General features: G+C 40.2%; 1 protein-coding gene across 1 annotated transcript in view; it reads left to right on the top strand.

The window, feature by feature from the left end:
• Positions 1 to 14,057, top strand: part of CRPPA (CDP-L-ribitol pyrophosphorylase A) — a 372,890-nt gene that overhangs the window by 93,139 nt on the left and 265,694 nt on the right. The window contains exon 4 of the mRNA XM_052638722.1: positions 13,070 to 13,174. Coding sequence (XP_052494682.1) covers positions 13,070 to 13,174 — 105 coding nt within the window. The remainder of the gene's footprint in view (positions 1 to 13,069; positions 13,175 to 14,057) is intronic.

The raw sequence follows: 14,057 nt of genomic DNA, 5'->3' as shown, positions 1-14,057 counted from the left end.
GGAGCACCATCACCTGAGAAAGAGTATGTGGGGAACTTCTGCGTTCCCAGGCATGTAAGGAACTTAGAAATGATCACCCTATCCTGACAGTACAAAGCTAAACAAACTGAAAAAAAAAAAAGTGTCTTAAATCTAACAGAGAAGTGAGATAACAGGACAGATTGGTGTCCTGAAACAGGCAAACACAGTGGAATAGGAAATGGCAACCCACTCCAGTATTCTTGTCTGGAAAATCCCATGGACAAAGGAACCAGGCGGGCTACAGTCCATAGGGTTGCAAAGAGATACAAGTGAAGTGACTTAGCACTCACACTCATGGTGGTTCTGTGTTTAGGTTTTGAGAAACCTCCATATTGTTTTCCACACTAGCTATACCAATTTATATTCCCGTCTACAACACACAAATGTTCTCTTTTTGCTACATCCTTACCAGCAGTATGTAATTTGTGATTTTTTTGATGATAGCCGTTCTGACAAGTGTGAAGTGATATCTCATTCTGGTTTTGTTTTGCATTTCTCTAATCAGCAATGCTGAGCATCTTTCCTGTGCCTGTTGATTACTTATAGGTTTTGTCTGGAAAGTGTCTCTCCAGGTCTTCAGCCTATTTTTTTTAAATTGAGTTGTTTGAAGTTTTGATGGTTTACATGAGCTGGTTATATGTTTTGGATATTAACCTTTTATTAGTCACATCGTTTGCAGGTATTTTCTCCCATTCAGGAGGTTGTCATTTAATTTTGTCAAAAGTTTGCTTTGCTGTGCAGAAGCTTTTAAGTTTAAGTAGATCCAGTTTATTTGTTTTTGTTTCCTTGCATTAGGAGGTAGAGAAAAAAAAAAACAAAAAAACCCAAAGCTTTCACAATTTATATGAAAGAGTGTTCCTATGTTTTCTTCGGTTTCCAGTCTTACATTTAAGACTTTAATACATTTTGAGTTTATTTTTGTATATGGTATAAGGAAATGTTCTAGTTTTATTCACCTACATGTAGCTGACTAGTTTTCCCAGCACCGCTAGTTGCAGAGACTGTGTTTTCTCCATTGTATATTATTGTCTTCTTTGGTGTCAATTAAATGATGGTGACAGCCTATCACTATTTCTGGGCTCTCTATTCTGTTCTTTTAAACTAGGTGTTTGTTTTTATGCCAGTACCATATTGGTTTTTTTTCTTTTTTTTTTTTTTTACCATAGTTGTGTAATATAGTTTGAAATCAGGGCGTTATGATACCTCCAGCGTTGCCCTTTTTTCTCAACATTGTTTTGGCTATTCAGAGTCTTTTGTAGTCCCATAGGAGTTTTAAAATTATTTGTTCTTTCTTTGAACAGTGGCATTGGTATTTTGATAGGGATTGCATTGAACCTGAGATTTTGATACTCCACATCATCACCAATTCTGGATATTGTCAGTGTTCTGGATTTCAGCCATTCTAATAGATGTATAGTGATATCTCATTGTTCTTTTAATTCACATTTTCATACAGAATTCATTGCTGGTGATAATGTAAAATGGCACATCCACTTGGGAAGACAATTTGACAGTTTCTTACAAAACTAAACATACTCTTAGCATATGATACAGCAGTTGCACTTACTGAAATAAGTGGAAAATTTGTATCTATACAAAAGCCTACACTTCAATATTTGTACCTGCTTTATTCATAGTCACCAAAACTTGGGAGCAACCAAGATTTCCTTATACACACATACACTGTGGTCCTTCCAGATAATGAAATATTCAGTTCAGTTCAGTCACTCAGTCGTGTCCAACTCTTTGCAACCCCATGAATTGCAGCAAGCCAGGCCTCCCTGTCCATCACCAACTCCCGGAGTTCACTCAAACTCACGTCCATCGAGTCAGTGATGCCATCTAGACATCTCATCCTCTGTCATCCCCTTCTCCTCCTGCCCCCAATCCCTCCCAGCATCAGGGTGTTTTCCAATGAATCAACTCTTCACATGAGGTGGCCAAAGTATTGGAGTTTCAGCTTTAGCATCAGTCCTTCCAATGAACACCCAGGACTGATCTCCTGCAGAATGGACTGGTTGGATCTCCTTGCAGTCCAAGGGACTCTCAAGAGTCTTCTCCAACACCACAGTTCAAAAGCATCAATTCTTCGGCCTGTTAAGAAACCTAGATTGAAAAAGTACATAGGAACTAAAATTCTACTGAGACTTTCAATGTTTCTGCAAGTCCATATTCTGCCTTCAGATAGGATATATAGCTTTTATGATTTTATATTGACAATCACTATCTTCTAAATTATGAAGAAATTCTTCGACTATTTATCTGATTTTCATTGTTGGCTGTTAAGTAGTCTTGTCCAGTTTGGATTCCTGCTTCTTTACAAGAGACTTTTTGTTTTTGTTCATTGGATTTGGTGTATTTTCATCTATATTCTGTAACATTGTTTAAATTTGGGGACTCGTTCTTTATTACTGCAATTAAAAATTATTGGTTGTTTGCTTCTCCAGACCCTTTAAGTTCTGCTGATTTTTATTAACATATTGGACTTTGACTCATATTGTTTTTCTGTTTTCTACCCTTCTAAATATTATCCTTATTTTATGAGTATAAACACTATCATTCTGGGACTGTTAAATCTTTATTGACTGTGTGGTTTCTCAGTTCAGTTCAGTTCAGTCGCTCATTCATGTCTGACTATTTGCGACCCCATGAATCGCAGCACGCCAGGCCTCCCTGTTCATCACCATCTCCCAGAGTTCACTCAGACTCACGTCTATCGAGTCCGTGATGCCATCCAGCTATCTCATCCTCCATCGTCCCCTTCTCCTCCTGCCCCCAATCCCTCCCAGCATCAGAGTCTTTTCCAATGAGCCAACTCTTCACATGAGGTGGCCAAAGTACTGGAGCTTCAGCTTTAGCATCATTCCTTCCAAAGAAATCCCAGGGCTGATCTCCTTCAGAATGGACTGGTTGGATCTCCTTGCAGTCCAAGGGACTCTCAAGAATCTTCTCCAACACCACAGTTCAAAAGCATCAATTCTTCGGTGCTCAGCCTTCTTCACAGTCCAACTCTCACATCCATACATGACCACAGGAGAAACCATAGCCTTGACTAGATGGACCTTACTCGGCAAAGTAACATCTCTGCTTTTGAATATACTATCTAGGTTGGTCATAACTTTTCTTCCAAGGAGTAAGCATCTTTTAATTTCATGGCTGCAGTCACCATCTGCAGTGATTTTTGGCGCCCCCCAAAATAACGTCTGACACTGTTTCCACTGTTTCCCATCTATTTGCCATGAAGCGATGGGACCAGATGCCATGATCTTCGTTTTCTGAATGTTGAGCTTTAAGCCAACTTTTTCGCTCTCCTCTTTCACTTTCATCAAGAGGCTTTTTAGCTCCTCTTCACTTTCTGCCATAAGGGTGGTGTCATCTGCATATCTGAGGTTATTGATATTTCTTTTGGCAATCTTGATTCCAGCTTGTGTTTCTTCCAGTCCAGCGTTTCTCATGATGTACTCTGTATAGAAGTTAAATAAGCAGGGTGACAATATACAGCCTTGACGGACTCCTTTTCTTATTTGGAACCAGTCTGTTGTTCCATGTCCAGTTCTAACTGTCGCTTCCTGACCTGCATACAGATTTCTCAAGAGGCAGGTTAGGTGGTCTGGTATTCCCATCTCTTTCAGAATTTTCCACAGTTTATTGTGATCCACACAGTCAAAGGCTTTGGCATAGTCAGTAAAGCAGAAATAGATGTTTTTCTGGAACTCTCTTGCTTTTTCCATGATCCAGCGGATGTTGGCAATTTGATCTCTGGTTCCTCTGCTTTTTCTAAAGCCAGCTTGAACATCAGGGAGTTCACGGTTCACGTATTGCTGAAGCCTGGCTTGGAGAATTTTGAGCATGACTTTACTAGCATGTGAGATGAGTGCAATTGTGTGGTGGTTTGAGCATTCTTTGGCATTGCCTTTCTTTGGGATTGGAATGAAAACGGACCTTTTCCAGTCCTGTGGCCACTGCTGAGGTTTCCAAATTTGCTGGCATATTGAGTGCAGCACTTTCACAGCATCCTCTTTCAGGATTTGAAACAGCTTAACTGGAATTCCATCACCTCCACTAGCTTTGTTCGTAGTGATGCTTTCTAAGGCCCACTTGACTTCACTTTCCAAGATGTCCGGCTCTAGATTAGTGATCACATCATCATGATTATGTGGGTCGTGAAAATCTCTTTTGTACAGTTCTTCTGCATATTCTTGCCACCTCTTCTTAATATCTTCTGCTTCTGTTAGGTCCATACCATTTCTGTCCTTTATCGAGCCCATCCTTGCATGAAATGTTCCCTTGGTATCTCTAATTTTCTTGAAGAGATCTCTAGTCTTTCCCAATCTGTTCTTTTCCTCTATTTCTTTGCATTGATTGCTAAAGAAGGCTTTCTTATCTCTTCTTGCTATTCTTTGGAACTCTGCATTCAGATGCTTATATCTTTCCTTTTCTCCTTTGCTTTTCGCCTCTCTTCTTTTCACAGCTGTTTGTAAGGCTTCCCCAGACAGCCATTTTTCTTTTTTGTATTTCTTTTCCATGGGGATGGTCTTGATCCCTGTCTCCTGTACAGTGTCACAAACCTCATTCCATAGTTCATCAGGGACTCTATCTATCAGATCTAGGCCCTTAAATCTATTTCTCACTTCCACTGTATAATCATAAGGGATTTGATTTAGGTCATACCTGAATGGTCTAGCGGTTTTCCCTACTTGCTTTAAGTCTGAAGTTTCTACAAAACATTTTTTGCCATTTTGACCTTATCTTTCATGTTAGTCTTTCGTTGCATTTCAGTTATATCTGGCTTTTCTGTTCATGTGTATATGTTGGTGATTGGTTGTACTTTGTGAGTTTTATGGTGGGGGTGGCTGTTGATTGTGAATTTCATTCTAAAGTGACCGGTCTGAACAGTAAATAGTGTGCCAAGGGGTGATGCCTGAGGAGAATATTCAGCTCAGTCCAGTCTCTCAGTCATGTTCAACTCTTTGTGACCCCATGGACTATAGCACGCCAGGCCTCCCAGTCTATCACCACCTCTCAGAGTCCACTCAAACTCATGTCCATCGAGTCGGTGATGCCATCCAACCATCTCATCCTCTATTGTCCTCTTCTCCTGCCTTCAGTCTTTCCCAGCATCAGGGTCTTTTCAAATGAGTCAGTTCTTCATATCAGGGGACCAAAGTATTGGAGTTTCAGCTTCAGCAACAGTCCTTCCAATGAATATTCAGGACTGATTTTCTTTAGCATGGACTGGTTGGATCTCCTTGCAGTCCAAGGGACTCTCAAGAGTTCTCCAACACCACAGTTCAAGAACATTAATTGTTCAGCACTCAGCTTTCTTTGTAGTCCATCTGTCACATCTGTACATGACTACTGGAAAAACTATAGCTTTGACTAGACAGTCCTTTGTTGGCAAAGTAATGTCTCTGCTTTTTAATATGCTGTCTAGGTTGGTCATAACTTTTCTTCCAAGGAGCAAGGGTCTTTTAATTTTATGGCTGCAGTCACCATCTGCAGTGATTTTGGAGCCCAAGAAAATAAAAGTCTGACACTGTTTCCACTGTTTCCCCATCTATTTGCCATGAAGTGATGGGACCAGATGCCATGATCTTAGTTTTCTGAATGTTGAGCTTTAAGCCAACTTTTTCACTCTCTTCTTTCACTTTCATCAGGAGGCTCTTCAGTTCTTCTTTGCTTTCTGCCATAAAGATGGTATCATTTGCATATCTGAGGTTATTGATAGGATAATATTATTAATACTAGTTTGGGCTCCAGGTTCAGGGAGGCAGAGGATTCTCAGCATCTACGTATTTGCATGTTTTTCGTGTGATCAGTGATAACACTTTGGCCCCCATGCCTGATAATGTCCACATTTTGTGCAACTACACCTTAATTGACTTGGGGGTGGTTTAGTTGCTCAGTCGTGTCCGACTCTTTGAGACCCCATGGACTGTAGCCCACCAGGCTCCTCTGTCCATGGGATTCTCCAGGCAAGAATGGAGTGGGTTGCCATTTCCTTCTCCAGGGGATCTTCCCGACCCAGGAATTGAACCCGGGTCTCCTGCATTGCAGGAAGATGATTTACCAACTGAACTTACTTCATTAAAATCTACCATCTTGCTGGTTGCTTTATTTTTGCTCCTTTTCTTTTTCCTGCCTGCCTTTGTATTAATTTCTGATTTTATGATTCCCTTTTATTCCTATTGACTTCTTACTCTTACCTTATAAAGCATTTGTCTAGTGGTTACCTTGAGTTTAGAATTTGATGAGCACCCAGCAGTGGGTTGCTAAAGAAAAGCCTGAATGAGGTATTAACTCATGTTGTGTTTGTATTTCTCAGAGGTTCTATATTCTCCTAGTTGCCTCTATTCAGTATTTATAGTTTGTTGACATCTTTTAGGAGACTTTATCTTACCGTCTGTATGGGACGCAATGTTTCTTCCTTTTGTGTTCTGCTGTAGGTGAGCTGGTGATGGCATCTTCTACTTCTGGGGGGAGGCATGCCTGTTCTTAGACTTAGCACTACTCAGTCATCCTGTGACCTCAGCTCTGATGGTTTCAAGAAACAGTTCTGTTTGTGTAGTTTATCTGCTTTTTTCTTTTGTTCTTCAGATGAGCATGACTTTTGCTAGCTTTTCATATCCTAGGCAGTAGAAATCAGCATCCACGTTCTTGAGAAACAAATTCAGATTTTAATTTGTCATAAAGTATGCACTTTTTTGAGGTAACCATAGAAGTAAGGTTTAATGCAAAAACATTACCAAAACCCCATAATTGAAGTGAAAGTCGCTCAGTCATGTCCAACTGTTTGAGACCCCATGGACTATACAGTCTATGGAATTCTCTAGGCCAAAATACTGGGGTGGATAGTCTTTCCCTTCTCCAGGGGATCTTCCCAACCCAGGGATAGAACCCAGGTCTTCTGCTTTGCAGGCAGATTCTTTACCAGCTGAGGCACTGGGGAAGCCCAAGAATACTGAAATGGGTAGCCTGGCCTTTCAGTGGATCTTCCCAAGCCAGGAATCAAATCGGGGTCTCCTTCATTGCAGGCAGATTCTTTACCAACTGAGCTATCAGGGAGGCCCCCAAACCCCATAAATAGTTGAAAAATTATTCTATACAGTGAATGACTGATTCAGAGTATTTCTGCCAAGATTGCTCAGTTTCTGTTTCGGGTGTATATTTTGGAAGTATCTGATCCGTCATTTTCTTTGTTTCCTACTGGCTCTGTTGATTGGAGTCCTGAAGACTTCTTGCGCTTTGTAAGCTGTTGTCATTCTTGGTTGGTGCATCACATGACTGGCAGGAGCACAGCATCAAGTACGTCTCATTCCTGAGATGGGAAGAAAGAAGCTGTTTTTCTCAGTATGCACTTTGTGAGCACTTTTAAGGCTGCCCATGAATATGTTCAGTATCCTGCATCTGGAAAGAGAGGCAGGAAAAGGGTTATTGGTAGTCTTCTTTGGGGTTTAGAGAGAGAGAAGTGAGTCGCTCAGTTGTGTCCAGTTCTTTGCGACCCCATGGACTGTACAGTCCATGGAGTTCTCTAGGCCAGAATACTGGAGTGGGTAGCCTTTCCCTTCTCCAGGGGACCTTCTCAACCCAGGGATCGAACCCAGGCCTCATGCATTGCAGGCGGATTCTTTACCAGCTGAGCCACCAGGGAAGCCCATCTGAGTGACTTTCATTTCACTTTGGGATTTAACCAAAAATAGTTACTCTTACTGTAGATTGGCCTTACTTGCATACTACTAGATGAGATTGTGTAGATGTTGGCATCATTAATAGAATGTGGAGATTTTGTTGTTGTTGTTTAGGCACTAAGTCATGTCCAGCTTTTTGCCACCCCATGGACTGCAGTGCGCCAGGCTTCTCTGTCCTTCACAATCTCCCGAAGTTTGCTTAGATTCATATGCATTGCATTGGTGATACTATCTAACCATCCCGTCTTCTACTGCTTCCTTCTTTTGCCTTCAGTCTTTTTTAGCATCAGGGTCTTTTCTAGCATCAGGGTCTTTTCCAATGAGTCGGCCCTTCGCATCAGGTGGCCAAAGTATTGGAGCGTCAGCAACAACCCTTCTGATGAAAATTAGGGTTGATTTCCTTTAGGATTGACTGGTTTGATCTTGCAGTCCAAGGGACTCTCAAGAGTCTTCTATAGTGCCACAATTCAAAAGCATCAATTCTTTAGTACTTAGCCTTCTTTATGGTCCAACTTTCATATCTGTACATGACTGCTGGAAAAACAGTAGCTTTTCTATAAGGGCCTTTATTGGCAAAGTGATATCTCTGCTTTTTAACATGCTGTCTAGGTTTGTCACGTCTTTCCTCCCAAGGAGCAGGCTTCTTTTAATTCCATGGCTGTGGTCACCATCTGCAGTGATTTTGGAGCCCAAGAAAATAAAATGTGTCACTTCTTCTACTTTCCCCCACCTATTTGCCATGAAGTGATGGGACCAGATGCCGTGATTTTAGTTTTTTGGAATGTTGAGTTTCAGGCCAGATTTTTCACTCTCCTCTTTCACCCTCATTGAGAGGCTCTTCAGTTCCTCTGTGGTTTCTGACATTAGAGTGGTATTATCTGCATATCTGAGGTTGTTGATTTTTCTCCTTGCAGTCTTGATTAGAGCTTGTGCTTCATCCAACCAAGCATTTAACATGATGTACTCTGCATATAAGTTAAATAAGCAGGGTGACAATATTCAGCCTTGATGTACTCCTTTCCGAAGTTTGAACTGCTCTGTTGTTCCATGTCCAGTTGTTTCTGTTGCTTCTTGACCCATATACAGGTTTCTCAGGAGACAGGTAAAGTTTACTAAAGCATAATTTATTTGTATGTAGCTACAGGTATGACCTAAATCAAATATCTTATGACTATATAGTGGAAGTGACAAATAGATTCAATGGATTAGATGTGATAGACAAAGTACCTGAAGAACTATGGATGGAGGTTCAGGATTGTACAAGAGGCCGTGATCAAGACCATCCCCAAGAAAAAGAAATGCAAAAAGGCAAAATGGTTGTCTGACAAGGCCTTACAAATAGTTGAGAAAAGAAGGGAAGCAAAGGAGAAAAGGAAAGACATACCTGTTTGAATGCAGAGTTCCAAAGAATAGCAAGGAAAGATAAGAAAGCCTTCCTCAATGATCAGTGCAAAGAAATAGAGGGAAACATAGGATGGGAAAGACTAGAGATCTCTTCAAGAAAATTAGAGATACCAAGGGAACATTTCAAGCAAAGATTGGCACAATAAAGGATAGAAATGGTATGGACCTAACAGAAGCAGAAGATATTAAGAAGAGGTGGCAAAAATACACAGAAGAACTATATAAAAAATATCTTCATGACCCAGATAACCATGATGTTGTGATTACTCTCTTAGAGCCAGATATCCTGGAATGAAAAGTCAAGTGGGCCTTAGGAATCATCACTATGAACAAATCTATTAGGGGTGATAGAATTCCAATTGAGCTATTTCAAAACCTAAAAGATGATGCTGTGAAAGTGCTGCACTCAATATGCCAGCAAATTTGGAAAGCTCAGCAATGGCAACCCACTCCAGTACTCTTGCCTGGAAAATCCCATGGACAGAGGAGCCTGATAGGCTGCAGTACACGGGGTCACACAGAGTCGGACATGACTGAAGCGACTTAGCAGCAGCAGCAGCAGTAGCAGCAGTGGGCACAGGACTAGAAAAGGTCAGTTTTCATTCCAATCCCAAAGAAAGGCAATGCTAAAGAATGTTCAAACTACTGCACAATTGCACTTATCTCACCCACTAGCAAAGTAATGCTCAAAATTCTGCAAACCAGGCTTCAACAGTATATGAACTGTGAACTTCCAGATATTCAAGCTGGATTTAGAAAAGGCAGAGGAACCGAAGATCAAATTTCCAACATCCGTTGGAACATTGAAAAAGCAAGAGAGTTCCAGAAAAACATCTATATCTGTTTTATTGACTATGCCAAACCCTTTGTGGATCACAACAAACTGGAAAATTCTGGGAGAGATGGGAATACCAGACACCTGACCTGCCTCCTGAGAAATCTGTATGCAGGTCAAGAAGCAACAGTTAGAACTGGACATTCAACAGCAGACTGGTTTCAAATCAGGAAAGGAGTACATTAAGGCCGTATATTATCACCCTGCTTATTTATCTTATATGCAGAGTACATTATGTGAAACGCTGGGCTGGATGAAGCACAAGCTGGAATCAAGATTGCTAGGAGAAATATCAATAACCCCAGATATGCAGATGACACCACCCTATGGCAGAAAGTGAAGAGGAACTAAAAAGCCTCTTGATGAAAGTGAAAGAGGAGACTGAAGCTCAACATTCAGAAAACGAAGATCACGGCATCTGATTCCACAGCATCATGGCAAATAGATGGGGAAAGAATGGAAACAGTGACAGAATATTTTCTTGGGCTCCAAAATCACTGCAGATGGTGACTGCAGCCATGAAATTAAAAACCCTTGCTCTTTGGAAGGAAAGTTATGACCAACCTAGACAGCATATTAAAAAGCAGAGACATTACTTTGCCAACAAAGGTCTGTCTAGTCAAAGCTATGGTTTTTCCAGTAGTCATGTATGGATATGAGAGTTGGACTGTAAAGAAAGCCGAGCACTGAAGAATTGATGCTTTTGAACTGTGGTGTTGGAGAAGACTCTTGAGAGTCCCTTGGACTGCAAGGAGATTCAACCAGTCCATGCTAAAGGAAATCAGTCCTGAATATTCGTTGGAAGGACTGTTGCTGAAGCTGAAACTCCAATACTTTGGCCATTTGATGGGAAGAGCTGACTCATTGGAAAGGACTCTGATGCTGGGAAAGATTAAAGGTGGGAGGAGAAGGGGATGACAGGATGAGATGGTTGGATGACATCACCGACTGGATGGACATGAATTTGAGTAAGTTCTGGGAGTTTGTGATGGACAGGGAAGCCTGGCATGTTGCAGTCCATGGGGTCACAAAGAGTTGAACATGACTGAGCAACTGAACTGAAGTGTTGATAATACTATATTAAAGATGAAATTTCTTAAATTTCTTCAATGTCATGTTATATTGTATATTGGACATATCATGACATTTCTTAAAAATGTCATGTTATGTTGTTTATAAGAATAGAGGTTTAAACTGAAACAGTTCTGGTTAATTTGGGACTCTATATGTACCTGATGGTATATTTTCTTGTCATATTAACTTCACAAATCATTAAAATGTAGGGTTTGTAATTTCCAATAAAATAAAAATTGGCAAATTGTTCTAAATGTCATATTCATATTGTTGCCTTCCTGCAGTCTCTCTTATATGGATATGCTCTTGTGTATGTGTGTTATTTGCTAGGTCATGTCCGACTCTTTGTGACCCCATGGACTGTAGTCCACCAATTTCCTCTGAACATGGGATTCTCCAGGCATGAATACTAGAGTGGGTTCCTTTTTCTTTCTCCAGGGGATCTCCCAACGTAGGGATTGAACCCTGGTCTCCTGCATTGCAGGCAGATTCTTTACTATCTGAACCACCAGGTAAGTCATGGTTGTGCTGTTGGTAAAACGCAAATCCAGCAGATGTCTGCAATGTCTGTATCCTTGAGTTTTATTCTGTCTTTATTTTATTTTTAAAAACTATTTATTTATCTGTGCCAAGGCTTAGTTGCAGTATGTGGGATCTAGTTCCCTGACCAGGGATTGAACTCAGCGCACCTGCATTGGGTGTGTGGAGTCTTAGCCACTGAACCACCAGGGAAGTCCCTATTCAGTCTTTAGAACGAGATGAGAGACCATTTCCTCTAACGGGGCTTCACTAGTACCCTTACATAGAATTAAATACTGTATCTCCTGGTCTACTTGTAAATATTCTGCTAATGTTCCATCTATCACATTCTGTTACAAAATATTTGTTATAAATCAGCCTCCTCTTTTAAACCTGAGTTCCTTGAGAACACAAAACATGTCTCATTTATCTTTATATGCTGGTACTTAAAAGAAAGCTTGGACATGATAGATACCTAGTGACCATTATTTAATTGCATTATGTTGGTCATTTGGATGGTTTGGCCTAAAGTGTTAAAAAATATTATTTATATTTTACTAAATCTGATAGGCATTCACTTTTTTTTCTCTTAATGGAAGACTGATACAGTACCGTGTTCAGAATCAAAATATATCCTCTAAAAAGATCTGTTGTTATTTAAAATAGCAATAAGAAAGCTGTGTCCTGCCAGTGTTTTTGGATAAATATGAGAGATTTGGGGTTTTATGGATAGGTATGACTTCCCTGGTGGCTCAGATGGTAAAACATCTGTCTACAATGCGGAGACCCAGGTTCAATCCCTGGGTTGGGAAGATCCCCTGGAGAGGAAATGGCAATCCACTCCAGTACTATTGCCTGGAAAATCCCATGGACAGAGGAGCCTGGTAGGCTACAGTCCATGGGGTTGCAAAGAGTCGGACACAACTGAGCGACTTCACTATGGATAGGTATATTTGTTAAATTGAGTTCTGATATGGTCATCCTCAGTCATACCTTTAGGCATTTTACAAACATGTTTGGAAATGTAGCTTTTGAGCAAAGGAAATAAAGTATTGTATTTATCTGACACCTGAGCTCAGACAGTAAAGAATCTTCTTGCAAAGTCAGAGACCCAGGTTCAGTCTTTGGGTTGGGGAGATCTCTTGGAGAAGGGAATGGCTACCCACTCCAGTATTCTTGCCTGGAGATTCCAATAGACAGAGGAGCCTGGCGGGCTACAGTCTATGAGGTCTCAAAGAGTTGGAAGTGACTGAGCAACTTTCACCGAAACTATTCAGGCAGTTAAAAACATGATTACAACATTTCTGTTTTCTATTGGTTTCATTTGGCTTTTAGGGCATGAAGAAGATTAATCTAACTTAATTAATCAATAGCTAATTAAAGAGTTTGTGAATTCTCTAGGCTCTTCTATATGCAATTGATTATGAAATTGAAAGATTATTTAATATTATTTAAATAAATTAAATAATATAATTAAATAAATTATATTAATATTTTAACTTCTTAATTCTTTTTTCTTCCTACCCAGTGTAGTGACTATGACTTGGAATTTGGAACTGAGTGTTTGCATTTGGCTCTAAAATACAGTCATATCAAAGCAAAACTCGTGGAAGGATCCCCTGACCTCTGGAAGGTATGGAAGTTGGTACTTAGCTCTGTGTTGATGTGTCATTCCTGAAGACATACTCTGCAAGTACTGATACTTTCCAGGTGCTTTAGAAAATAGAGAAGTTTAAAAACATTTGGCATCATATTGAAACAGTATTTCCAGGAATAAAAGTATGTGTGTATGTATACATTAAAGGTGTTAAAGAGTCTCAGTGGGTTTTCTGATCCATCAAATTATGGTATTATTTCTGTTGCTCGGTTGCATGAAAATTCATGTTGGGATAGTTTACTCAAACAGATCCCATTTAGCCAGTAAGATTGTTTTGTTCACAATTTTTGTGTATGTTCTTGGTGTGTAATGTTTTACTGTGTAGCCCTACTCTCACCTGTATTGAGGGCGCCATTCTGCTCCTCACAGCAACAACATTTCCTCTTGGTCCCTAGGATGGTAGCTCCAACTTAATGTGTTATTGAAACACATATCTGCAGTAGTTTTGACCCAGTAGGCTTGGTGCCTGGAAGAACTCACCACCTCCAAGAGGCATTGTGCTCTTTCATGTGGTCAGGCTTGACTGATTTCATGACAGACTTCTTTCTTTAGGAGGAATGAAGTGGTTGTAGCATTATCATACTGCATGTTCCTGTTGAGGCTGGAGTGCTTTACAGCACGACTCTCCTGGTTTCATTGGGTAGAAATGTGGTAAACTGAAAAATGTATTCTGAAATAGAATTGTAGGGTCATATCATAATTTTGAATAAGTACTGCTCCTTTGGAAATATTGGATGAAATCTTTATAAAGCATCCATCTAAATCTGGCTAGTAAACATTCCTCCTAATTCTGAGCTAATATGAATCAAAAAGCATAGTTCTTCATTAACATAAAAACAAAAAGAAGCCCTATGTGTTA

This window comes from Budorcas taxicolor, chromosome 4 (genome assembly GCF_023091745.1).
Source record: "Budorcas taxicolor isolate Tak-1 chromosome 4, Takin1.1, whole genome shotgun sequence".
In the NCBI taxonomy this organism is placed as follows: Eukaryota; Metazoa; Chordata; class Mammalia; order Artiodactyla; family Bovidae; genus Budorcas; species Budorcas taxicolor.
Note: the sequence above shows the minus strand (reverse complement) of the source record. Positions and strands in the feature narration are given on the sequence as shown.